The sequence below is a fragment of the Lampris incognitus genome, chromosome 18 (assembly GCF_029633865.1).
Source record: "Lampris incognitus isolate fLamInc1 chromosome 18, fLamInc1.hap2, whole genome shotgun sequence".
NCBI classification, from domain to species: Eukaryota; Metazoa; Chordata; class Actinopteri; order Lampriformes; family Lampridae; genus Lampris; species Lampris incognitus.
Genome location: NC_079228.1, coordinates 2,574,285 through 2,600,786, shown reverse-complemented (window position 1 = coordinate 2,600,786; position 26,502 = coordinate 2,574,285). Strand labels below are relative to the sequence as shown.

Here is a 26,502-nt window from a genome sequence, read left to right as displayed (position 1 = left end):
ATGGGACAGGTGATGTCCTTCTGGAAGCCAAGACAAAGCACCATGACATCAGTGTCCTCAGCTGTGATGATAACTGACTTTGAGCCCGCATTTGCTGCATGCAATGCATGCAGGAGCAGACGGGTGTCACCTTCTTCATGTGTGGAGTGCAGTTCTGCTGCTTCCTCACACCCATCTTCTGTCAACTTGCAGCAGGTTTCCTCACAGGTCATGTACAACACCTTGCCATGCAGCATAGCTCTGTATCGTGGGAGTTTCCACTCTTCCACCAGAAACTTGATGAGACTGGTCTTGTTGGAGGAACTGCACAGAAATTTTCTCCACTGCTGGACGTGGTGTCCCCCTGCAAGATTCTTGTACTGGAGAGTGATGTCTCCACCCCGGTTCAGTCGTTCAGCATCTTTGATCGAAGTCTGGTGATAGACATCAAAAACAACATCAATCCTCCCACTCTGTGCTCCCTCATGGAGGACCTGGGTCAAGGCTGACTCTGCCACCTGTGCAAAGGTTTTGTTGTTGCCATTCATTTTTTGGACCAGGCTCATCCCATCAATGATGGAAGTAGATGGGATTGGGATGTCTTCTGCAGGAGATACATTCTTTTCAAGCTCTCTGGCAAGTGCAGCCTTGTTTGTTTTTCGTAAGGACCCATCAGCATTTGCCAGTGCCCATGGTAGTGGGCCCAATGGGTAGGCAAGGACATCCTTCAGATTCACCTTCCTGCTTTCAGCCACCAGGATCATGTGACTGAAAAGGTTTCTATCTGCCTTCAGAACCACATCCTGTGCTTTCTTTCCATGAGCTTGTTTTGTGCTGACATTGGAGAATGTTTTCAGACTTTGCTTGGTCATCTTGTCGTGGAATTTCACAGGTGGTGGGTCTGCATCTAACCTTGTTTGCTGGAATGCTTGGTAGGCCTCTTCTCCTTTCTCAAGAGCTCTCAAGAGATCTATGGTCACATCAGGTGGAGCCATGTTGCCAGTGGAGAGGCTAACCAAATCAATCTCATCAGGGGACATAGGATTGAGCCAGTTATTCTCCATAAGGGCCATGAGAGACTGGACATCTGCTTCATCTCTCTTGATCCTTGGACTCTGTAGATCTGGATGAGACCATTTGCACCTGCCTTGACCTGTCAGGTCTCTCAGCTGTCTGAGGTACATGCTTCTATACTCAGCTGTGAGATAATATTTGGTCACAGCTCCTGGCTTCAAGCTGAATCCCTTTGTCCCTCCAGCTGTTTGGGTGTCTTTGTTCACCGTGTCTTCTATAGCTTGGTCAACAGGGATTCGGCCAAAGGGATTGGTGGAGCCCAGTTGGACTGAGAAGCCTCCTTCCATGAATTCTGTGTACACATCTGGGTGTGTAATGGGCAGCTCAGACATCTGGGCGTAGTAGTAGGGGAGGTAGCGTGCATAATTCATCCTGTCATAAGCAAAGCACCATGGGATCATTGCTCGAATGCTAGCCAAGTGTAGCATCCAGTCTCCCTCTCTGGATGCTCGGATGAGCCCCAACAAGATTTCAGCCATGTCCAAATAGGACATCCAGAAGTTCGAGAGGCTGTCATTTCCACCTCTAAGGAACTCACGGTAGACTTCAAATAGATCCATGGTGCGTGTACAAGAGCTGTTCTCGAGGACCTCCTTCAAAGCATGTTGTGAGACTTCTTTCCCAAGGCTATCAATGGTCTTCAGTGTCTCATTCAGGTGAACCATGTCATTCCTGTGAGTTTCTTCCAACCAGGACAGGAAACCATTCAAGGTCAGTCGCATGAGAGCCTCATACAGGAGCTTGTGTAGTCGCACTGCCCTGTTGTACTTGCGGCCATCCATATCACCAGCAATTGAGCCTTCTGCAATCATGCCAGACTCAATGCAGAGGTCTTTGAGTCCAGCATCTTGGAAACGCTTTCCTATTATTGCCAGCAGTGTGCAGATGGTGTGGAATACCCCAAGCCTAACGATGATATCATGGAACTTGTCATGGTGTTTCCATGTGATCTCGACAGCCTTGGCATACAGGGCTTGGTCAAAGACACAGACAATCTTCCTCAGGCCTAAGCACTGCATGATGCTCAGTGACTGGTTAAGCACCTCGTTGACAGTAGACATTTGTGTCGCTGGAGCATTGATGGTAGGCAGATAGCCTATATTGTCGGGGATGACCGTCATCTCTCCTCGAGTCAGGATGTTGAAGCCTGTCCAGCTGCTGACTGACTGTTCTTCTTGTTGTGACATGCGTGCTAGGACCCAAAGAAGGTTTTTCTCTCTGGCAAGCTTAGTATTGGCTGCAGTATCGGCATCTGACTTTTTGCTTTGTGGTGGCCCTACCCGTTGTCCAGCATTGTAAGTTGGTAACATTGGTGGGGGTCCATCAATGCTTCTCTTCTTTGTTTTGGGAACAGTGGGCATGGGTTGGACAGGAAGTGGGTTGACTGGCTTTGCTTGCACAGCAATCCCATTGACTCTGTGAGATGTTCCCTCACCACTGACAGTTTCTTCAAGACGGTCGATATTGTCCCAGGCTAAAGTTGTGAATATGCCAGGATGGATGTTAGCTGGAAGGGCAATGCCACTCCCTGATGATGAGAGTTTTTGGAGACACAGGGCAGTGTTGATCGCTTCCATCTGTGAATAGGACACACTGTGACCAAGTCGGTTGAGGATGTTTATCAACTCTACATTTCCTGTCAACGATTTGACACTGAATGGCAGAACAATGTGCTTGGAAGGCTTGGTATTTCCACATGTCACTGCATATACTATGTCATGGCCAAATGACTGCAGAAGGCACTGCACTCTCTGGGATGCATGATCAGGATCATTTGAGCCTGTGAGAGTACAGGAAGATAATGAGCGACTCTGGAATGGTAGGACATTCTGCTTCTGGTTTGACTTCAGGCGGCCAGGTTTGAGGAACATCTTGACTTTTAATGTCTGCTCTCAATTTGATGGCTGCTTTGGCTATAACATCTTGTGCACTGACACTTTTCAGGGTCTGCAGCTCCCTTTTGAGAGACTGATTTTCTTTGGCAAGTTCCCTCATGGACAAGTAATCGGGATAGAGGAGGAATTTTCCTTTCTCATCAGGGAATATCTGCAAGGCTCCAGCAAACTCACTCTCCAGGTTTCGCCTTATGTGCTTCTTGGTTGATTCCTTGACTTGGGCAATGCCTTGGGAGTTCATTGAAGCTACCAGTCTAGAAGAGAGATCAGTCATTGTCATCACTTGAGGATTGCCAACAAGCTCCATCCTGATGAAGAGGAACAGCTCATTGTATGCCTTATTCACAGCAGCTTCATACTGGGCTGCAGCATCATCATCTTCATTGCTGGCAACCTCTCCTTTGGAAACCTCTTCTTTGGTGTAAAGTCTATAGCATGACCTGTGGTAGTGCCCTTCAGCTGCTACAAGGTCTCTACTCACAATGGCAAGGATTCTGCTGTCCCTTTTCTTTGTGGCTGCACTCCTGATCTTTGCATCAGCTCGCAGTTCTCGACACTGCACCAGTACTTCTCTCGTATTCTGTCTCTTGGAATATTTGCTGTTTTTCTGACAAAATATGCACTCTGCATCATAAGTCCTAGATGTACTTGGAGCATGTCGAGCTACTCTCTTAGATTGTTTCTCTTCAGCAGAGACACAACTTTTCTTTTCTTTTGCAAGGAGGCCATCAAGAATTTGCTTCATAGTGAAGATACTGCGACACTTTCTGTGGTAGTAGATTGCTGGAATCTGTCCCTCAGGAATGTCTTTTGCCAGTTTCAAAACTGGTGCATGATTTCGTAACTGAGCTGCCCTGAGCAGAGTTCTCCATGAGTCGACACTTTGTAGTGAAACCAGCTTATCTGTATCATCAGAACAGTGGATAATGCACTCCACCCGTGGGCGCTTTGGTATTGGGTAAAAACTTGCTTGTTCACCAGTGGCCATATTCAGTCAGTTTTCACCTGCCACATACAAACAAATACATGTAACTTAGGTGTATGAACACTACTAAAACAAAGTTTACTTTGCTTCACCAGCGTCATATTACCATTATTTATCTTACATAGCCACAAATAGATACATTACCTAGTTGCTATGCAACAGCTGTATTTTGTCCACATGAGGCCGCTAAAATCAACACAAGATGAAAGTTCCTCGTAGCCACTTTAACTAATCATATTAACATATACGTTAAAAGAACATGCTAACATTATGGGAAATTAGCTTACAATCTTCTCCAGAGTGAGACAAGAAGATAGATACCAGTTTCCTCTATATGTGTTTAGTAGAAATCTATCTGGCTGCACGTTAGCCTAGCTTAGCACAATGAATGGAAGTACACAGTACTGGTTATCCTTGGTTGTTGGCCAACTAAGAACTGTCCCAGAGTTTAAGCTAGGCTAATCAGTACAAGGGGTGTTGAAATGCTATATGTGTAAAAATCTGGGCAAATACACAATCGTGAGAGGCACAGAAACAGGTTTCCTGAAAGAAAAATGAAATAGCTGCTCATTTGGAAAGGTTATCATGTATTATTTTACTTCTGTTAGTGTACCAAATACAATGGCACCAGTGAAGTTGTGTCACCTTGGGTGATATCGATATCTGGTCTGACCCATGGACTAACTGGCTTTGGTCTAGTTAGTTTCTTAGTAATAATGCCCTTCTAATTTAAGGTTCACAATCACCTCACACAAAGAAATAGTATGGGTATATTATACATTTCCTGAATCTTTACAGTCCTGTGAGTATTCCAGTTTTTGTGTTTTGTGTCCCTGATATTCCTAGATGCCACAGGGCTAAAAGAAAGTATATAGTTTAGGCGAACATTGCAGAAAGATGTGTGTTATTGGCGGGTTGAAGAGCTCAAGTGACCTCTATATTTGTGAGAAATATCCACAACAGGGCTTGAATGAAAGCTAAGAAGGTCCCCTTTAAAATGATACCAAAGACAACATTATAGAACATTGAAAAATGTCCTGACCATGAGGCTAAACCAGGATATGCACCAGCGTCTAAAATGCAGTTTACTTTAGGGGGTGGTTAACTTCATGAGCTGATAACTGTGATACAGCTGCCACTCAGGAATGGTTATCATACCAAAATATCATCTACAGACATGGATCCTTTAAAAAATTATAAGTAAGTTTTGCCACCTTGAGTGTACCGAAATAGGAAATTTTGGGCTCTGGCCCATGGACTAGCAAGAAGAATGGTGTCAAGTGCATCTCAGCATGTGGAGTTTGTAAAGGCATTACATGCAAGAATGGTATTCATGATGGTCTTGAAGAAGACTCAGACATTGACTTGTGAAGCATTTGACATGGATTTTCTCTGACTATTGCAACTATTGTAATAAATGCAAAAAAATATATATGCAAAAGTTGGCATGGCGGTTATTCCACTAAGGAGTAGATCTAGAGAAAATTAAATGCTAGCAATCAACTCAGAATCATGAAAAAACAAACAAAAGTAAGTCTCTACAGCCTTGCTGTGATTTGTTATGATAAAAATGATTTATCTAAATCTTTTTCAAAAAATCACCCTAACCCGGACCCCCCCCCTTCCTCTCTATTTTACTACAATATTTTCAAAACAAAAAATGAAAATAAAAGAATAGATGAATTAAAGAACAAGGGTCTCTCACTGGGAGGGGGTGGATGGAAAGGGCCTTAAGAACGGGACGAAAAAATAAAAAGAATAAAAAATAAAAAATCTTTTAAAAATCATAAAAAATTACACGAGTGAGTTAGAGACTTACCCCAAGAGACTTTTTTGTTCAGAAAATTATGTACAAAAATGTTTTGGTACCCTTTTTTCCTAAACCGGAAGTTGATTTTTTTAATACTGGTGTCAATACCCCAACTTTGATCAGGTTTTTTCAGGGTTTCCCCCTGGTGTTGAATTTCAACATTTTAATACATGTTATTACACACCTCTATGAACACATTCATGAAGACATTTCTTGGTAATGCTTTACTTCCCAGATTTTCCTAACTTTCCCTCACTATTAGCTGTGTTGTGAAATACTTTGGATCTAAGCACATAAAGCACCCCGTTGTGTGAACACCTGGTGACTCAAGGCATGGACAAGACCTTCTGTACTAACAGTGTATGGCTGCAATCTTTGAGAGATGAAAATAAGGAAAAGGAGTAGGGGGTGGCAGCTAACTTAAAATTACTCAAAAGTTCAAAAATATGCTCAATGCTTTGTTAATAAAGGTAAACTGTGTAGATAAAAATACTGTAACACGGATGAATAGGCTCGGTAGCCCGAGTCGGACCCTTTAGGCGAGTGGTTAACGTAGTTGCACGAGGTGCGGGAGCCCCAGGTTCGCGTCCTGGCTGTGGCGATTCCCGAAGGAAGCGGGCAATGTAACGATCAGGGATGAATAGGCTCGGTAGCCCTTGGCTAACGGGTCGGGCCCTTTAGCTGCGGTGCGGAATACACGAGTTTGCGTCCCGGCTGTGACGGTCCGGCCGGGCTGCCCCCCGAATTCGCCACATTTGAAAAAAAAACGTTAACCAGTCGACTAAAGGGTCCGACCCGTTAGCCAAGGGCTACCAAGCCTATTCATCCGTGATCGTTACAATACTCTCAATAACAAATTAATTCAGAGCTTTTTAATCTATTCAGTACACATTTTTTTATTCTTTTTAATAAATTCAACCTAATATTTAAATGTTTTAAAACGAATGTAATTTTTACCAGCTATGAAATAAGCTGTGTTCCGCTGCATCCGGTCGCTGTGTTTCTTTGTATCTGCTCGTGTCTCCCAGCTTTTGGACTGTCTTTGCCTTAAACAGCTGCTTTTGGGTTTCGGATCTTGGGTTACCTACTTGTTATATTTCGGTTTTGACCTACGCTTGGATTGAGACAACGAGCTAAGAACACAGACTTCAAATAGAGAGACGACAAACCGGCAAGCTAGCTGAACCTAGCTAGTTTAGCTATGGAGGCTAGCTTGGTCAGTTTGTGGCTAGCACTGGTGCGGTGCGGTGACATAACCAGACCTGGTAGTGTTAAAGTTCACTACCAGATTAACTACCGGTTCCCACACCGAGGCACAAGATGGGGCCACCGCAGGCAAGCACAGTTACACACGAGGAAGCTGAAGACAAATAAATCTCTAAACTTTATGTCAGAAGAGATCGCAAACATCCTTAAACAACAGAAACAACGGATAATGGACTTGACAGGAGAAATAAAGGACCTAAGAAGACAAAATGATGACAAAGATTTAAAAAAATAAATAAATAACCATACTGGGGGCCGTGTGGCAGACCTGGAACAATACTCCAGGATGAATGGTCTGATTATTAGCGGCTTGGAAATCCGGCCTCGGCCCTACGCCAGGGCTGCAGCGAAGGATCCAGAGCCCACCGAGCCTGCCCCGGTCTCCCTCGAGCAGCAAGTGATCCCCTTCTTCAACAGTAAGGAAGTAAAAGTGGACAGCAGAGATATCGAGGCGTGTCATCCTCTTCCCCAAAAATATAAAAAAGTGAAACCAGCCATAATAATTCGTCCTGTGAGCAGGAAATAAAAAAGCAGCACTGCTCAGGCAGGGAAGGGAGCTGAAAGGCACCAACGTGCATATCAACGAGCACTTGACGAAGAAAAACGCGGACATCGCCAGACAAGCACGCATCTTGAAGAAGCAAAACAGGATTCAATCAACATGGACAACAAACTGTCAAGTGTTCATAAAACTGAATGGATTTCCAGAGGAAGCTAAAGTGCTGGCCATCGAGGACATTGCAGAGCTGGACAAGTATCAGAGATGACAACCCTTGGAGAACAGCAAAGGTAATAATTCTGACATCCATGACAATTACAACCCATGACAAGCCTCAATGACACATGTCATTCATCTCCAACTGGAGATACTAATCAACACGTACTGATCTCAGAATATGAAACAGCTGGACTGAAAACCTTTGAATTCACTGAACATAATAGACATGATATGGAGAACGATATTGATCCTGAGAACAATTTCTACATCAACACACGCAACCATTGTGAATACTATACTGAGGAACAGTTTAACAGAAATTAAAAAATGAATGGAGTAATATCAATCATACATTTCAATAGTAGGAGCCTGGATTCAAACCTTTCAAAGATCCAACACTGTTTAAGACAGCTGAAGAACCAATTCACTGCAACAATGAGGAACAATCTGCCATGGTCGTTATTGAGGGATATGAGATGTATTCTATGAATAGGAATAAAAAAAAAGGGTGGAGGAATTGCTTTGTACACTGACAAAAACTATAACTGTAAATCTATCAATGGTATGTCACAAGTAGTAGACAATATCATGGAATGTATTACTGTAGAAATAGAACTAGAGAAACCAAAAAACATACTAATAAGCTGTGTATACAGAACTCCAGGATCATGTATTGATACATTTAGGGAAACGTTATTTGAGATGTATGAGAACATTAATAAGACAATGGTTTTTGTTTGTGGGGACTTCAATATTGATTTGTTAAACCCACTTGAACACAATACCACTACAGAATTCATTAATTCAATGTACAGTATGAGCCTGTATCCCTCAATCACACGCCCGACCAGAATAACAGCCCACAGTGCTGCACTAATTGATAATATATTCACTAACGTTGTTGATAGGAAAGTAATACGTGGGCGAATAATAAATGACACAAGTGACCATCTGCCAGTGTCTGCAGTCATTCAGAGCTGTACAGGGGCAAATAAGGATGTCACAACACGCAAAATAATTAGACAAAAAACAGAAGGGACAATTAATTCTTTTAAAACGATCTAATGGTACAAGACTGGAATAAAGTCTATGTGGAAGATGTAGACAAAGCCCATGACACATTGTTGTCAATAATAACGGCTCTTTATGGGAAAAAAAACTGTCCTCTAGTTAAGAAAGTAGTAAAACAGAAAATTACCGAAAAGCCATGGTTAACTAAGGGATTATTAAACTCATGTAAGAAGAAAAAAATATTATATAAAGACTTTTTAAAGAAGAGAACAAAAGATTCGCAACACAAATACAAGACACATAAAAACAAACTGACAAAAATTATGAGAAACACCAGAAGGGATTATTACAGCAAATTACTAAAAACAACATAAACAATACATGGATGGTATTGAATGATATTATTAAAAATAAAAAGGGTAAAACTGGACACCCAAATTGCTTCCTAACCAAAAATAATAAAACTATCAACGATATGGTCTTAATTGTTAATGAATTCAATTATATTTTTGGTTGGTGTTTGTCCTGGTTTGGCTGGGGAGATTACAAGCACTGGCTGTAGAAATGAGGTGGCAAGTAAAGATGTACAGCTAAAAGAATCTTTGTTTTTAAAGGGAGCAGATGAAAAAGAAATACTGACATTGCCAAAAGATTTAAGAGTAAGAAGTCAACAGACTGCAATGGTATTGAAATGTCACTAGTTAAAGATATTATTGAGTGTGTGGTGAAACCTCTTACATATATATGCAATCAGTCTCTGAAAACTGGTGTTTTTCCATGTAAAATGAGAACAGCTGAAGTCATACCCATATACAAGGCTGGAGACAGACACACACTCTCAAATTACAGACCTGTTTCTTTGCTTTCACAATTCTCTAAAATACTGGAAAAAAATATTCGACTCAAGGTTGGATGATTTTATCACAAAACATAATGTACTGTGTGAACAACATTATGGATTTAGAACCAATAGGACTACATTATCAGCACTCATTGATTTTGTGGAAGAGATAACACCTGCTATAGAACACAAAGAATATGCTGTAGGAGTATTCTTAGATCTAAAAAAAGCATTTGATACGGTTGACCATGACTTATTATTAATAAAACTTCAAAAATATGGAATCGGAGGAGCAGCTCTTTCTTGGCTATCCAGTTACCTGAATAATAGGAACCAATAAAGGTCGGACCCTTTAGTCGACTGGTTGACGTAGTCGCTTGCGGTGTGGCAGCCACGGGTTCGCGTCTCGGATGCGGCGTCCTGCGCTGCCCCCCTAGTTTGCTACTTTGGTGTCAGAAGTGGGATGGTGAGACTGTGACGTCATCGGAAGCGCGTGCGCCCAGAGGCGTGAGGGAGCTGATATACTGAAGAGCGAGGACGCGCCTCCCGAAGGAGGCGGGGTAGTGTAACGTACACGAATAAGTAGACACCTTGGCTAATGGGTCGGACCCTTTAGTTGGGTGGTTAACGTAGTCGCTTGTGGTGCGGGAGCGCCGAGTTCGCATCCTGGCTGTAGCAATTCACGGGGACGCGAATCTCGAAGGAAGAGGGCAAGGTAACGATCACGGATGAATAAGCTCGGTAGCCCTTGGCTAACGGGGCGGACCCTTTAGTCGACTGGTTAACATAGTCGCTCGCGATGCGGGAGCCCCAGGTTCGTGTCCTGGCTGTGGCGATTCGCGGGGACACGAATCCCGAAGGAAGGGGGCAAGGTAATGATCACAGATGAATAGGCTCACTTAGCCCTTGGCTAACGGGTCGGAACCTTTAATCGACTGGTTAACGTTGTCGCTCGCGGTGTGGGAGATACGGGTTCGCGTCCCGGCTGTGGCGACGGTTCCCGGGTTGCAATATGTGCAAATTAATAATTATAAATCACAATTAATGAAGGTTAAGTGTGGAGTTCCTCAAGGCTCAGTGTTGGGGCCATTGTTTATTTTGTACATTAATAATATATGTGAGGTTTCAAAAACACTTAAAATAATTTTATTTGAAGATGACACAAACCTACTTTGCAGTGGGGACAACTTGGAACAACTTTTGAATACAGAAGGAAATTAATTGAAGAAACTAAAGAATTGGTTTGATTCAAATAAACTAACACTACATTTATGCAAAATGAAATTCATAATATTTGGGAATCGGTTAACAAACTCAAACAAGAAGCTCATGATAAAGTATGTAGAAATCGAAAAAGTGTCAGAAATAAAACTTCTTGGAGTAATAATAGACAATAAATTATGTTGGAAACCACATACACTCACTGGCCACTTTATTAGGTACAGCTTGCTAGTACCGGGTTGGACCCCATTTTGCCTTCAGAACTGCCTTAATCCTTTGTGGCATAGATTCAACAAGGTACTGGAAACATTCCTCAGAGAGTTTGGTCCATATTGACATGATAGCATCACGCAGTTGCTGCTGATTTGTCGGCTGCACATCCATGATGCGAATCTCCCGGTCCACCACATCCCAAAGGTGCTCTATTGGATTGAGATCTGGTGACCGTGGAGGCCATTTGAGTACAGTGAACTCATTGTCATGTTCAAGAAACCAGTCTGAGATGATTCGAGCTTTATGACATGGCGCGTTATCCTGCTGGAAGTAGCCATCAGAAGATGGGAACACTGTGGTCATAAAGGGATGGACATGGTCAGCAACAATACTCAGGTAGGCTGTGGCGTTGACACGATGCTCAATTGGTACTAAGGGGCCCAAAGTGTGCCAAGAAAATATCCCCCACACCATTACACCACCACCAGCAGCCTGAACCATTGATACAAGGCAGGATGGATCCATGCTTTCATGTTGTTGACGCCAAATTCTGACCCTACCATCCGAATGTCGCAGCAGAAATCGAGACTCATCAGACCAGGCAACGTTTTTCCAATCTTCTATTGTCCAATTTTGGTGAGCCTGTGCGAATTGTAGCCTCAGTTTCTTGTTCTTAGCTGACAGGAGTGGCATCCGGTGTGGTTTTCTGCTGCTGTAGCCCATCTGCCTCAAGGTTCGACGTGTTGTGCGTTCAGAGATGCTCTTCTGCATACCTCGGTTGTAATAAGTGGTTAATTGAGTTACTGTTGCCTTTCTATCAGCTCGAACCAGTCTGGCCATTCTCCTCTGACCTCTGGCATCAACAAAGCATTTTCGCCCACAGAACTGCCGCTCACTGGATATTTTCTCTTTTTCGGACCATTCTCTGTAAACCCTAGAGATGGTTGTGCGTGAAAATCCCAGTAAATCAGCAGTTTCTGAAATACTCAGACCAGCCCGTCTGGCACCAACAACCATGCCACGTTCAAAGTCACTTAAATCACCTTTCTTCCCCATTCTGATGCTCGGTTTGAACTGCAGCAGATCGTCTTGACCACGTCTACATGCCTAAATGCATTGAGTTGCTGCCATGTGATTGGCTGATTAGAAATTTGCGTTAACGAGCAGTTGGACAGGTGTGCCTAATAAAGTGACCGGTGAGTGTATAAAGTATATTAAAGCAAAAATATCCAAGTCAATTGCAATACTATATAAAGTCAAAGATCTCCTGCATCAACCAGCACTATACACCTTGTACTGCTCCTTCATACTTCCATACATCACCTCCTGTGTGGAAGTGTGGGGGAACACATACAGTGGCTTGCAAAAGTATTCATACCCCTTGAACTTTTCCACATTTTGTCATATTTCGACCACAAACATAAATATATTTTGTTGGAATTTTATGTGAAAGACCAACACAAAGTGGCACACAATTGTGAAGTACAAAGAAAATTATACATGATTTAAAAAAAATGTCACAAATAAAAAACTGAAAAGTGCGGTGTGCAAAAGTATTCAGCCCCCCTGAGTCAATACTTTGTGGAACCGCCTTTTGCCGCAATTACAGCTGCAAGTCTTTTGGGGTACGTCTCTACCAGCTTTGCACATCTAGAGACTGAAAGTTTTGCCCATTCTTCTTTGCAAAACAGCTCAAGCCCAGTCAGATTAGATGGAGAGCGTTTGTGAACGGCCGTTTTCAGATCTTGCCACAGATTCTCAATTGGATTTAGGTCTGGACTTTGACTGGGCCATTCTAACATATGAATATGTGTTGTTTTAAACCATTCCATTGTAGCCTTGGCTTTATGTTTAGGGTTGTTGTCCTGCTGGAAGGTGAACCTCTGCCCCAGTCTCAAGTCTTTTGCAGACTTCAACAGGTTTTCTTCCAAGATTGCCCTGTATTTGGCGCCATCCATCTTCCCATCAACTCTGACCATCTTCCCTGTCCCTGCTGAAGAGAAGCACCCCCAGAGCATGATGCTGCCACCACCATGTTTGACAGTGGGGATGGTGTGTTCAGAGTGATGTGCAGTGTTAGTTTTCCGCCACACATAGCGTTTTACATTTAGGCCAAAAAGTTCAATTTTGGTATCATCTGACCAGAGCACCTTCTTCCACATGTTTGCTGTGTCCCCCACATGGCTTCTGGCAAACTGCAAACGGGACTTCTTATGGTTTTCTTTTAACAATGGCTTTCTTCTTGCCACTCTTCCATAAAGGCCAGATTTGTGCAGTGCACGACCAATAGTTGTCCTGTGGACAGATTCCCCCACCTCAGCTGTGGATCTCTGCAGTTCATCCAGAGTCACCATGGGCCTCTTGGCTGCATCTCTGATCAGTGCTCTCCTTGTTCGGCCTGTAAGTTTAGGTGGACAGCCGTGTCTTGGTAGGTTTGCAGTTGTGCCATATTCTTTCCATTTCTGGATGATGGATTGAACAGTGCTCCGTGAGATATTCAAAGCTTGGGAAATCTTTTTATAGCCTAACCCTGCTTTAAACTTCTCCACAACTTTATCCCTGACCTGCCTGGTGTGTTCCTTGGACTTCATGATGCTGTTTGCTCCCCAATATTCTCTTAACAACCTCTGAGGCCATCACAGAACAGCTGTATTTGTACTGAGATTAGATTACACACAGGTTGACTCTATTTAGTCATTAGGTCAACATTCGATCATTCAGCAATCATCAGGCAAGTTCTGAAGGCAATGGGTTGCACTCAGAGAAAAGAGGGCTGAATACTTTTGCACACCGCACTTTTCAGTTTTTTATTTGTAAAAAAAAAATTAAATCATGTATAATTTTCTTTGTACTTCACAATTGTGTGCCACTTTGTGTTGGTCTTTCACATAAAATTCCAATAAAATATATTTATGTTTGTGGTCGTAACGTGACAAAATGTGGAAAAGTTCAAGGGGTATGAATACTTTTGCAAGCCACTGTACAAAACAAACACAGATCCAATTTTCATCCTTCAAAAAAGAGCCATAAGAATTGTAAACAAAAGCACTTACAGAGAGTCTACAAACCCACTCTTTATCAAACTGAAAGCACTAAATTTTAGGGATTTGGTTGACTTCAAAACAATTCAAATCATGTACAGAGTAAAAAACAGCAATTACCAAACAGTGTTCAAAAGTTGTTCCAAATGAGGGAAAGTATACACCATCTCAGAGGAATATGTGTATTCAAAAAAAACTAGTGAGGACAAATGCAAATCTTCATTGTATATCCATCAAAGGAGTCAATCTGTGGAACAACTGTAAAAAAGAAATGAAGATGTGTACATCAATAAGTACATTTAAACAACTGTTTAAAAAACAACATATTGAATAGATATAGGCTGGATGAACAAAGAGGTGGACTGGAATAACATGACATGATACATGACGTGTAAGGTGCCTTGTTTCACTTGTACTGTTTTGTTTATTTTGAGCTCTATGCATTGGCATTTCTTTTCTTTTTTTTCCCACTTTTGTTTTGTCTTGAAAGTTTTGATTTGGTTTGATTTGATTGATAAAGTATAAGAAAGGGGTAGGACCAGAAAAGTTCTTTACTTCATCCTATGCCCTTTTTGAACATGGTCCAGTTATTACTTGTGTTTTTACAGAGTTTGCAAAATATGTTTACTATTATTTCCATTTGTTCTTGTATTCCTGCCTGTGTATTTTGTTTTGTTATTTTAGCATGTTCGAAATAAAATCAATCTGTATCCCTTGTATTATCTATAATTGTCATAATGATTCATTAAATATTATACATTTAAAGAATTGGACCCCCTAATCAGAATTAGGCTAATGCAATGTTTAACATCAGTCAACTCATGATAGGACAGCAGGTTACTTCTCCCTTTCCTATGTTATGGCTCACTCACCCCGCGCCGTGGCCACGAGTTTTTTTCCCCCTTGGACTTTCCGTTTTTTCCTTGTCGCTCATTGCCTTCCTATGTTTGACTATCTGTACGCGTAAGGAATAAAGTACGCCAGTTTTCGGCTAACCCCATCTCTGTCTGGTGTCGTGCGCTTGGGGTCTTCCACAAACCCTAACATCCTATCTGTAATTCTATGTATGGAACTAGCTAACAAGAATGTTGCCTAATATTTAATTTCTTGGGTAATCTTCCAAACATCAAATCTTTATATTTCCTGAAGGTGAGTAGGTGAGCAGTTATCATATCACAGTAGTGAACCGTGACTCTTACACCCGGGCCCTATGACCTCTGACCTCTGACCACCCTTCCCTCACCAGGAACAAAAGCAAACTACTAGCCTAGCTTACTGTGTCTCTCCTATAGTACTGCAGAAGTTACCATGACCATTCCAGCTCTGCAACACAAATCAAGATGCTAGTCCAGCCTAGGCAATGCAATGAGCAAACATCACGTAGAGAGACAGTTATCACCAAAACAAAAAACTAATTTCTATAGAAAATGCAAATCCTCCTTACAAATAATCACATCATCACACAAGCTGTGTGAGCACTTCAGCGGAATATGGTGACAATGGGCCGAGGTGCAAAACTATGTGCAAAAAAATATGACAGCCACCCTGTTGTGGTTACACCGCCCCGAGCTGTCTCCCCGGCACGTTCAAGCCACTCCCCCAGCTCGGACGTGCCGGAAACATCCGAGTGAGGAGACGAGCGCTGCACTGCACCAGGTGTTTGCCATCATCCATCAGGCACACCTGCGGCCATCAGGCACACCTGCGGCCATCAGGCAGCCCTCTACAGCGATCTCCCCCCGTGTCTACCTGGACCTCCTCCTTTCGGACTCAACTTCCCGGATCTCGGACCCGGACTTCCTCGGACAACCCCTCTTGGATCACGGACTGGACTTTCTTGCCAGGTGCATGCACATTATTCAACACCTCCTGGTCATTTACATACCGCACCACACATATGCTGCTTAACCCCCCCCCCCCCCCTTGGCAACAGAAAAATGCTTTATGGCATACAATCAATCGATGTGTGTTGAATGCCTCCTCTCTGACGCATTCAAACCACGATCCTTGTGACACAGTGTGTGAGAACACACCATTTGTCCCATCATCTTAATCATCATTGGCGCTGGCTTTCCCTGCCACAGTGGTGCAGCCTAAACTCAGGTGCTGCTGATCAAGTCCCAGAGCATGTAAACAGTAGCTCTGGAGTTGTAAGTTGGGAAGGACGTCAGGGTGTAGATGTGTGCACATGATGTTAATTTCAGTTCAGTTGTTATGAGTTGAGTTTTGTTGTTCATTCTTTTGTTTTACATGTAGCTACACCATGTAAATAAATCACTTATCATACAGAAACAGTTTTGAGTCTGCCTCCTACATTTTAGCCACTCAGGCCAGGCTTCCTCACAATCTTCAATACTGATCCTGTCATTCAACTCAATATTGTTGTAAACGCCTCAGTACCAGAGGAGGACTTGAGGAGGAAGAAGCCATGGCTGTATGTGGCTTGTGAGAAGTATACGCTTGCGCTAGCACACGATTGGCGGCTGCAACACAAGGCAACATGTACCAGAAAACACATGCACACAGACACACAAACACACACACACACACACACAAGCGTGGAAAGTCAGTGCTGCCCATCCACAATGTAATTCGTTTACAAAAAACAATTACTCTCTAATAATAATGTATGAGGAAAAATAGTTTGATTCTTAATTGTTTTTGATTTTAATAACATAATAATGGATTATATTTATATAACGCTTTATCTAGACACCCAAAATGCTTCACATTGAAGGGGGAAACTCGCCTTAACCACCACCAATGTGCAGCACCACCTGGGTAATGCACGGCAGCCATTTTGCACCAGAACACTCACCACACATCAGCTTGAGGTGGAGAGGGAGGAACCATTGAGCCAATTGCATGGGGGATGATGAGGTGGCCAGATGGAGAAAGCCAGGTTGGGAATGTTGCCAGGACCCCGGGGGACCACCTACTCTTTGTGATAAGTGCCATGGGATCTTTAATGATCATAGAGGGTCAGGACCTCGGTTTAACGTCTCATCTGAAGGACGGAACGGGATTTTATTCATTAATTCCATAAAATATGGAACGGGTGACATCCCTATCACAGAGCTAGCTGAAGGTTTTGTTCAGGGAAAACAAGGAAAACAGTTAATCATATCTTGGCGAGTCAGTGTGAGCAGTGGTGTTAGGTAAGCAGCAAGCTGTTAACCCTTAGTTTGCTTATGTGATGAAGTACATTTTACAGGTAACTTCACCACCATGTATACAAATAAGGCACCATTACTTTCTAATTTACATTATTGTTTGTTTCCTTGTTTGTTAAGGTTAATGGAGGGGAAGCTTTTAGCCAGCTACATAACCTTCTCATTCCTGTGCTTTAAGTGGAGATGGACCAGTCAGTGACCTTCATACATCATCTAGCAGGTGTTGTGGAGCAATAAAGTGATGATGAAGAGACTGTGCTTCTTGGCACTCATTACACATCACCAGGTGACAACAGTCCAGCACAAAACACTACACCATGATTTCTGCAATGACTCTTATTTCATGGAAACAAGACACAGTCGTTATGAGAGCACCAGGCTGCAGCTTGTTAGCAGCCACAGGTCTGTTGTGGTATGCTGTTATGCCTTTTACAAAACGTGGTTAATGTAATGTCATTCATACCCTGTGTATTGAAGTGCTGAAAAAATTAGAATCATGAAAACTAATGAATGTAGAGCATTTTTTTAAATCCACCTGTAGGATAATTAATAAAACATTGTATGTGCCACCTGCAACCAGCAGGTGGCACATATTAACATTTTCCCTTCCTATTTAGAGAACATTCTGGTGGGAGTCCATCCTAAGGCAATGGATATTTAAAATGGCCCCAGAGGTGGAGAAGATGACCACGTGACTATCAAGACAATTACTGACAGAGTGTAATTCACAGTAATTATGACTACTGAATTAGTGAACTTGTTCATTAATACTTGCCATTTTCTTGCCTTTCATGGAGCATTGTTCAAGGTCTCTCTCTGTAGGAGCCCAGTCTAGCTGAAAGAAGAAAACAAAAAGGAGGGTCAATGTCACACCGTCAGAGCAGCTGTGTTTGTGTTTTGAATGATAAGCACACCATGTGCTGATTGTGCATGCATGTGTGCGTGCAGAAGCATGTGTGTGTGTGTGGGGGGGGGGGGGGGGTAGAAATTGAGCAAAACAAAAATGTGCTTCCTGCAGTGTTACCCAACAAAGGTCCATAATAAAACTGGAAAGGCCTTGTCACTGATGGAATCATTATTTAAGAAGACTTCACAACGAGACCGGAAGTGACCTGCAAGCGCAAAGGTCGGAGAACTCTGAAGCTCTCACTAACGATCCCTCACTTTGGTCAGGTTATCTACCCGACACTTTTATTTCGTAAGTCAGTAACATTAGTGGACATGTCAAGGAACAAACAAACAAGGCAGCTCGCCTGCAAAAAAATCCACCAGTGAAATGCAAACAATTGGAGAGCGGCGCTGTGTAAGCTAACTGCTCTAGCGAACCTATCAAGCTAGCATTAGCTAAACAACAGACCAGTCTAGAAGAAGCAGTCACACGGGCCGTCCAAGGCGCCATGGATGGGATGATAATTTCTATTGACAACCTACAGATCAGAACAAGAAGAAGAAGAAGAACCTACAGAAGAATATGGAAGCTCACTTGGAAATGGTAAAGGGACCTGAGGAAAAAGTGGACTGCGTTCAGGCTGACACAAGAGCCCTGAAACATGAAATGACTTAACAACCCATCTGAACTGGAGAAGATGCACCTACAACTGGCTGCTTTGGAGGATCAAGACCAGAGGAATAACGTGAGAATTACGGGGATAACGGCCAACAGAAAAGGGAGCGATGCGGTCACCTTTTTTGCAAGACATGCTACCCAAGTGGATCCCATCACTGGGCAGTGCAAAAATCCAAATAGAGCGCGCTCACAGGATGAACAACCCTAAAAATAATGGTCAGACCACCATGATACGCAAGGTGATCTCGGTTGTCTCTTATGATAGGGACAGACCTTGCCGGCAGCCATACCAACATGTACCCTGTCTCTGCCAAATGACGGAAGCTCAGCGGGCATGGGCTTGGCTAGTACTCGGATGGGAGACCTCCCGGGAAAACGGAGTTGCTGCCGGAAGCGGTGTTGGTGGGCCAGTAGGGAGCAGTCTTCCCTCTGGTCTGAACAAAAAAAACAACAAATATCAAATCCCAATGCCCCAGTGCAGTGATGGGGATACTGTCCTGTCGGAGATGGCATCCTTCGGATGAGACATTAAACCAAGGTCCTGACTCAGTGTGGTCAATATAGATCCCATGGCACTTATCACAAAGAGTAGGGGGTTCCCCGGTGTCCTGGCAACATTCCCTATCTGGTTCTCTCCATTAGGCCACCTAATCTTCCCCCCATGTAATTGGCTCAATGATTCCTCCCTCTCCACCTCAAGCTGATGTGTGGCGAGTGTTCTGGTGCAAAATGGCTGCCGTGCATCACCCAGGTGGTGCTACACATTGGTGGTGGTTGAGGTGAGTTTCCTCCTTCAGTGTGAAGCGCTTTGTGTGTCTAGAAAAGTGCTATATAAATGTAATCATTATTTATTATTATGTATTATTATTTTCACTCTAGGGGGACTATTACTTTGACCAGAAGGGACTTGGCTTGAGTGGTTGAGAAGACGAGTGAAGAAACATCTGGTCGTATAGCATACCTATGTACATCCATATATGGTAGGAAAATAGCTTTTGTATTAATATATGCACCTACAGTCTTTGATTCTAATCCCCCCCCCCGAACTCACTAAGGAGTTGTTATCCCTGTCAAAGGTTGAGTTAGTTGGAAGAGGGGATATGAACGCGGTCTGTGACCTCAACCTGGACAGATTCACCTTATTGGCCTCATACACACAATTAGCATCAGTTGCTTTGAACACCATGATAGGAAACCTAAATCTACTTGATGTGTGGTGCATTCAGAGCACGGGCAGGAAGGACTATACATGTTTTTCTGTTTATCCTAAATCTCGTTCTAGAATTGATTACTTTCTGCTCTCTCGCAGTTTGAAAGAACGTGCAGACCCCATTCAGATACTACCAGCAATGCTATCCGATCAAAACCCATTGACAATGAGAGTAGTTTTTTTTCTGCCCTTTTTCTCCCGAATTGAACCCAGCCACATGCCATTGGATTCGGAGCTTCCTGTGGAACAGGCTACAGAGGGTGAAGGTTAATAACCTAACCTCACACCCTCTTACCCTCAGTACAGGTGCTCCTCAGGGCTGTGTTCTCTCCCCCTGGCTCTTCTCACTTTACACCACCCACTTTACATCCACGAATAGCTCTGTGAAAATAGTAAAATATGCAGACGACACAGCTATTGTAGGCCTCATCTCCAACAATGATGAAACCCAGTACCACACTGCAGTAGACCAAGCTGTCACTTGGTGTGCAAACAACAACATTCTGCTTAATACAGCCAAAACCCAAGAACTCATAATTGACTTCCGATGCATACCGAATCCTAAAACACCCATACAAATGAAGGGAGACCCCATCACCACCACCGACTCTTTTAAATTCCTTGGAACTTACATCAGCAATAACCTGACGAGGAACATTAACACTCAACCCATTATTGCAAAAACCCAACGACGACTTTATTTTCTTAGGCAGCTTAAAAAATACCGGATCAAACATCAGCTGCTCGTTCTGTTTTACTCAGCCATTATCCAGTCCATCATAACATCTTCTGTTACAGTATTACAGTATTACGGTATGGTGCGGTGGCACGGACAGTCAAACACGGAAAAAACTGCAGCGGATTGTCAACAAGGCATCCAAAATCCTAGGCAACCCACTCCCCTCACTTGACTCTCTACATACTCTCCGGACTGTAAAGCGAGCAAAGATCGTCTCCTCGCCTCTTCCAGCTCCGTTCCTCAGGGAGGCGATACAGGTCACTGTGCACTAACACCCATGTCGCGCTGGCCAAAAAACCGCTAACAAATGTAAAAGGGTACAATCGGCATTCACTCCCGGGTCAAATGACTCTGCGGTAGACACGGGTATTTACCGGCTCCACCTGCGATCGACATGTAAACGCGACACCCGGGTGAACGAGTTAATTTGCGCGATGACGTGGCGCCATTGTCCGTGCGTCATAAAATCGCGCCGCCTACTGAGGAAGAACATGTTTGGTTTGTGGGAACGTCTTCGTTCATGCAGCGCACGAATTTCGTTCAGTCTGCGTTGAGTTTGTATGGTTTGAAAGAGAGACTGAAGTACAAGATATAAAAAAGTATCGTTAACCACCGTCTCTCTGGCTTCCATGCTGTTTTCTACTGTTTACTTCCCTGTTTTCCGGCGCGTTCGTGACGAACGCGTCAAAGACGACCTACAGAAGATAAAACAAAAGAAAAAGAAAGGCAAACTCGTCTGCTGGCAGTCGGAGCCGGTACGGTGTGGGTTCCATTTCTGCTCGGGTACAATATCGACTCGGGGACCGTCGACTACATGTGACGTCACGGATTATGTTGCTAGCTAGCGCTAGCTTTATAGTTGTTTAGTGTCGTGTATCTACAGGATAACTGAATTATACAACGATCAAGGTGTATCTTGGTATTCCTCTTTTATTTGCTCGACCGTAGTAACATTACAAAAAGGGGTCAGAGGTCAAACAAATACTGTAGCGAATTCAGGGGACAACGCAACCACAGTAACTGCCGCGGCCGGGAAGCGAATCCGTGTCGCCCGCACCGCAGGAGACATCGCTAACCGCTCGACTAAAGGGTGAGACCCGTTTATCCATGCACGTTACAATACATATTACTGCAAATGAAAACGTTTGCTTTCGTGTGTGTCTCCATACACTACACTCCTCCCCTGAAATCTGAACCCAGTACATTTACAATAACAACATTTTTTTTTACATCTTTTCAACATTACATTGTTATAACAACAACTGGGTTCTCACAGATTTAATCTATCAGGCGGCTTCACATGCCGCTGCGGCCTCTGGACACCCTCTGCAACTGAGGAGGGAGCAGTATCACTGGATCCTTAGTGCACAACCCTCTCAGTGGATTCTGGAACGTTTACAGGTGTTGCTACACATGCATGTGGTACTTTTGGAACAACACGCAGATCATCATCAGATTCATCTGACACATTACAGTTCTCAATCTCAGTATTGATCATTTGATTGACATGTCTCTTGTACACCTTTCCATACACTTTCACAACATATGTGACAGGACCAAGTGCCTTTACAATGCACCCAGGCACCCATTTAACACCTTCCCCTCCCCTGTGGTTTCAAACCAACACCTTCTGTTTTGGTAGGAAGTGTCTGACTTGTGCCAACTTATCTGCTTGCTTGGCCCGTTGACTGTCCTGTCTCTGTTGCATGGACTCTGTGTGAAATTAGGTTTGGTGAGAGACAACCTGGTTTTGAATTGAAGTCTGAGAAACAATCCTGCAGGTGTTTTCCCTGAAGTAGGCTGTGGTGTCCTCCTATAACAGAATAGGAAAGTGTGTACACAGTGCTGCAATGTCATTTTGCTACTCTCCCTTTTCAAGAGCTGTTTTCGGGTTCTGCACCAAACGCTCTGCAGCCCCATTAGAAGCTGGGTGGTAAGGAGAACTCTTAATGTGTTTCCCCCCATTGTTTTTCAGGAATGTTTCAAAGTCAACAGATACAAATTGTGGTCCATTATCAGACACAAGTTCGTCTGGAAGACCCCAAGTGGCAAAGTATCCCCTCAAAACTTCTATGGTCTTTTCAGATGTAGTGCTACTCATCAAAGCTACTTCTGGCCAACGTGAATAGCTATCAGTGACCACTAGGAAGCTGAACTTTCCCTTCTGAGCATAATCTATGTGTATCCTCTGCCAAGGCCGGTTAGGCCAGCTCCAATCGTGAACAGGAGCTGTGGCAGGTTGGTGTCTGTTTAACTGGCATGTCTGGCAACTGTTTACCAGTGACTCTATGTCAGAATCAAGGTTTGGCCACCAAAAGTGACTACGGGCTAATGCCTTCATCTTTACCATTCCCTGGTGATTGTCATGCAATTCACGTAACATCTGTGGTCTTAACACCTCTGGTATGATTACCCAGAAACCCCACATCACACAGTCAGATTCAACAGTCAGTTCAGTGTTTCTTATGAAGTATGGCCTTAACTCATCTTCATTCAAATGCTTTGGCCAACCATTCAATGTGAAGTGCTTCACTCTCTGTAGTACTGCATCAGTCTTTGTCTGTTTTGCAATCTCTTGTGAGGACACTGGCACTTTATCCAAGAATGAGACCCTAAACACAGAACTATAATCTGAGTCTGCCTCTTTAGTCTGTAGTGGTAACTGTGATAATGCATCCGCATTTGCATGTTGTAAGGATGGCTTGTAACGTATGTCATACTGGTATGCTGCTAAAATTAATGACCACCTCTGCAGCCTAGCTGCTGCCAGTGTAGGCACTCCAGTCTGGGGCCCTAGTATCTTTAGGAGTGGTTTGTGGTCTGTAAGCAGAGTAAACTTTCATCCACACAGATAGTCATTAAACTTGGTCACCCCAAAGATGATACTAAGTGCTTCTTTCTCTATCTGAGAATAGCTGACTTCTGTTTTAGTGAGTGTCCTAGACATGTAGCCTACATGTCTAGGACACTCACTAAAACAGAATATTCATAGGTTTCTCACTGTTGTCTGGAAACTGATGTGAAATCACAACACCTATGCCGTTAGGCGAAGCATCACATGCCAAAATTACAGGCAGTTTAGGATCCTAATGTGTAAGCACTGGCGCGGCTACAAGCTGTGTTTTAGTACGCTCAAACGCCTCTTGACATTTTCTTGTCCAATCCCACTCTTTATCTTTATGTAGGAGCTCAGTCATAGGCTTAATCTCGCTGGACAGGTTTGGTATACATTTGCCATAGTAATTGAGCATGGCTAAGTACGACCTCATTTCTGTCACATTTATCGGCACAGGAGCTTTGTCAATAGCCTCAGTTTTCTCTTTAATTGGGCGCACACCCTCGGCATCAATTACATGCCCGAGGTAGGCCACACTGTTCTGAAAGAAGGCGCATTTCTCTTTGTTAAGCCTCAGCCCATGTTCTTCCAGTCTCTGTAACACGTGTTTAAGATTGCGCAGAAGTGCTGTGGTATCTGTTCCTGTTATCAACATATCGTCTAAGTAGCATACCGCGCCATCAAGCCCTTGTAATACTTCATCCATAGTGCGCTGGAAAGTAGCGGGCGCGCTAGCGACCCCATGTGGCAAGCGGTTGCATACATATAGACCTCTGTGTGTATTGATGGTGAGAAACGGCTTACTTTTCTCATCCATGTCGAGCTGAGTGTAGGCCTGCGTCAAGTCAAGTTTAGTGAAACGCTTTCCACCTGCTAAAGTGGAGAATAAATCCTGCGGTTTTGGAAGTGGGTACTGATCTACATCAAGCCACTGATTTACCGTCACCTTATAATCTCCGCAAATGCGCACTGATCCATCTTTGTTCGGAATGCACACTAGCGGCGCAACCCATTCACTATGCTGCACAGGAGAGATAATTCCCTGTTGCTCGAGTTCGGTTAACTTTTTATCCACGGCTGCACGCAGTGCATAAGGCACTGGCCTCGCTTTGCTAGATGTTGGTATAGCTTCCGGTGATACACGCAAGGATGCGGTGAGGCCTTTTGCACGGCCCAGCTCTGCACTGAAAACTGCTTTGTGCTCTGAGCACACTTGCTCCACTGGGTCAGATGTGGCAACGCGACTCACTTTTGACCAATCTAAGCTGAGCACTCGAATCCAATCATGCCCCATCAGCGCCGGTGCTCTACCACGGGCCACTAGCAAGGCAGCTGTAAATGCTGCTTCCCACATTGCACATTCACTAGGATTTTACCCCACAAAGCTAACGCTTGGTCTGTGTATGTTCTCAATGTAACGTCACATGGATGCTGTTTCGACCCTTTCAATTTGGATTTGTATAGGCTCTCTGAGATAACTGACATGGCTGCCCCGGTATCTACCTCCATGTACATCCTAACACCACTGCATTCTACCATCACCTTGTAAGGTTTCACATACTCACACTCAGTCTTTACTGAAGACAGTCTCATATCAGCTCGCTGTTCAGAATCAGTCTCTGAGTCCGGTTCGCGAGTTGCGTCTGCCTGGTCCACAAAGTTCACCTCCGGGCCGCCTTTGGTCCGAGGCGGGCAGGCAGACCAATGTCCAGCAGACCGCCTCCCTTGGACCCTACCGGCGTCGGTGCGCTGGTTCCGACAGGCTCGCTCCAGATGTCCGTTCTTTCCACATCCGCGACACGGAAGTCTTTGAAGCGGCAGCTCCCCGGTCCGTGTCCTTCCCCGAGGCCCCTGTAGCAGTCCTGGTGGCTGTTGCTGACCTCCCTCTGGTTCCGCGCAGTCCTGGGCTCTCGGTGTTTCCGCACTCCGACATGATCCGCTCGCATATGCACAGATGACTGTCCCTTCTGCATGCTTTCTAATCCAGAATTCCTGCATTGGAAATTGTTCATTAATTCCAGCATCTGTTGCCATGTTAATCCCTCGCCAATGGCGGCATTCAATAACTTCCGGCGCAGCTCTTTGTTAGACGTCCCACACACGAGCTGATCTCGGAGCCGCTCCTCCAGGCTCGCGCCAACATTGCATGTAGAAGGTAATCCTTTCAAGCTAGTAGCAATGTAATCAGCAAAAGTCTCTCCAGACTGTTGTCGACGGCTTCTAAAAGCAAATCTTTCCGCCAATACCTTCCTCTTTGGCGTGTAAAAGTCCCGCAACGTCTGTAGCAAGGTTGCCAAAGCAACTTCACTGAACTTTTCCGGTGATATCAAGTCCTTTAGCACGGCAAACTTCTTCGGTCCAACCACGGACAAAAATGCGGCTCTTCTCCTATCTTGCTCAGTTTGGTTAGCAGACAAGAGCTGCATAAGCCTTTCTTCATAATGGTCGAAGGTTTCTGCCGTTTGGTGGAACTGCAGTCCTGGTGTATCTGGACTATACAGGGCCATCGCGTACGTTAGCTGCTAAGCTGCTAGCATCGTTCAAACATTACCGGTCAAGACGGGAGCAACCCGCTGCACATCAAAATAAGAGGAAGATCCCATCCTCGTTGCCAATACCTGTCGTGTATCTATAGGATAACTGAATTATACAACGATCAAGGTGCATCTTGGTCTTCCTCTTTTATTTGCTAGACCGCAGTAACATTACAAAACGATGCGTTAAGCAGGCACGGAAACACATGAGTGACCCTCTTGCTCTGTCTTCTTCCTAGGGCGCGCACCAGAGTGGCGCGCGTACATTTATACATCATACACAACCCATAGACATCGAGGGTCAGAGGTCAAACATAAAATACATATTACTGCAAATAAAAACATTTGCTTTCGTGTGTATCTCCATACACTACAGGTTCTAAATTATT

At 43.9% G+C, this 26,502-nt stretch overlaps 1 protein-coding gene across 1 annotated transcript in view; it reads right to left on the bottom strand.

Moving 5' to 3' along the window:
- sema4ab (sema domain, immunoglobulin domain (Ig), transmembrane domain (TM) and short cytoplasmic domain, (semaphorin) 4Ab) overlaps positions 1 to 26,502 on the bottom strand; it is a 375,735-nt gene that overhangs the window by 199,292 nt on the left and 149,941 nt on the right. The window contains exon 3 of the mRNA XM_056298286.1: positions 18,003 to 18,062. Within this exon, the coding sequence (XP_056154261.1) occupies positions 18,003 to 18,062 (60 nt within the window). The remainder of the gene's footprint in view (positions 1 to 18,002; positions 18,063 to 26,502) is intronic.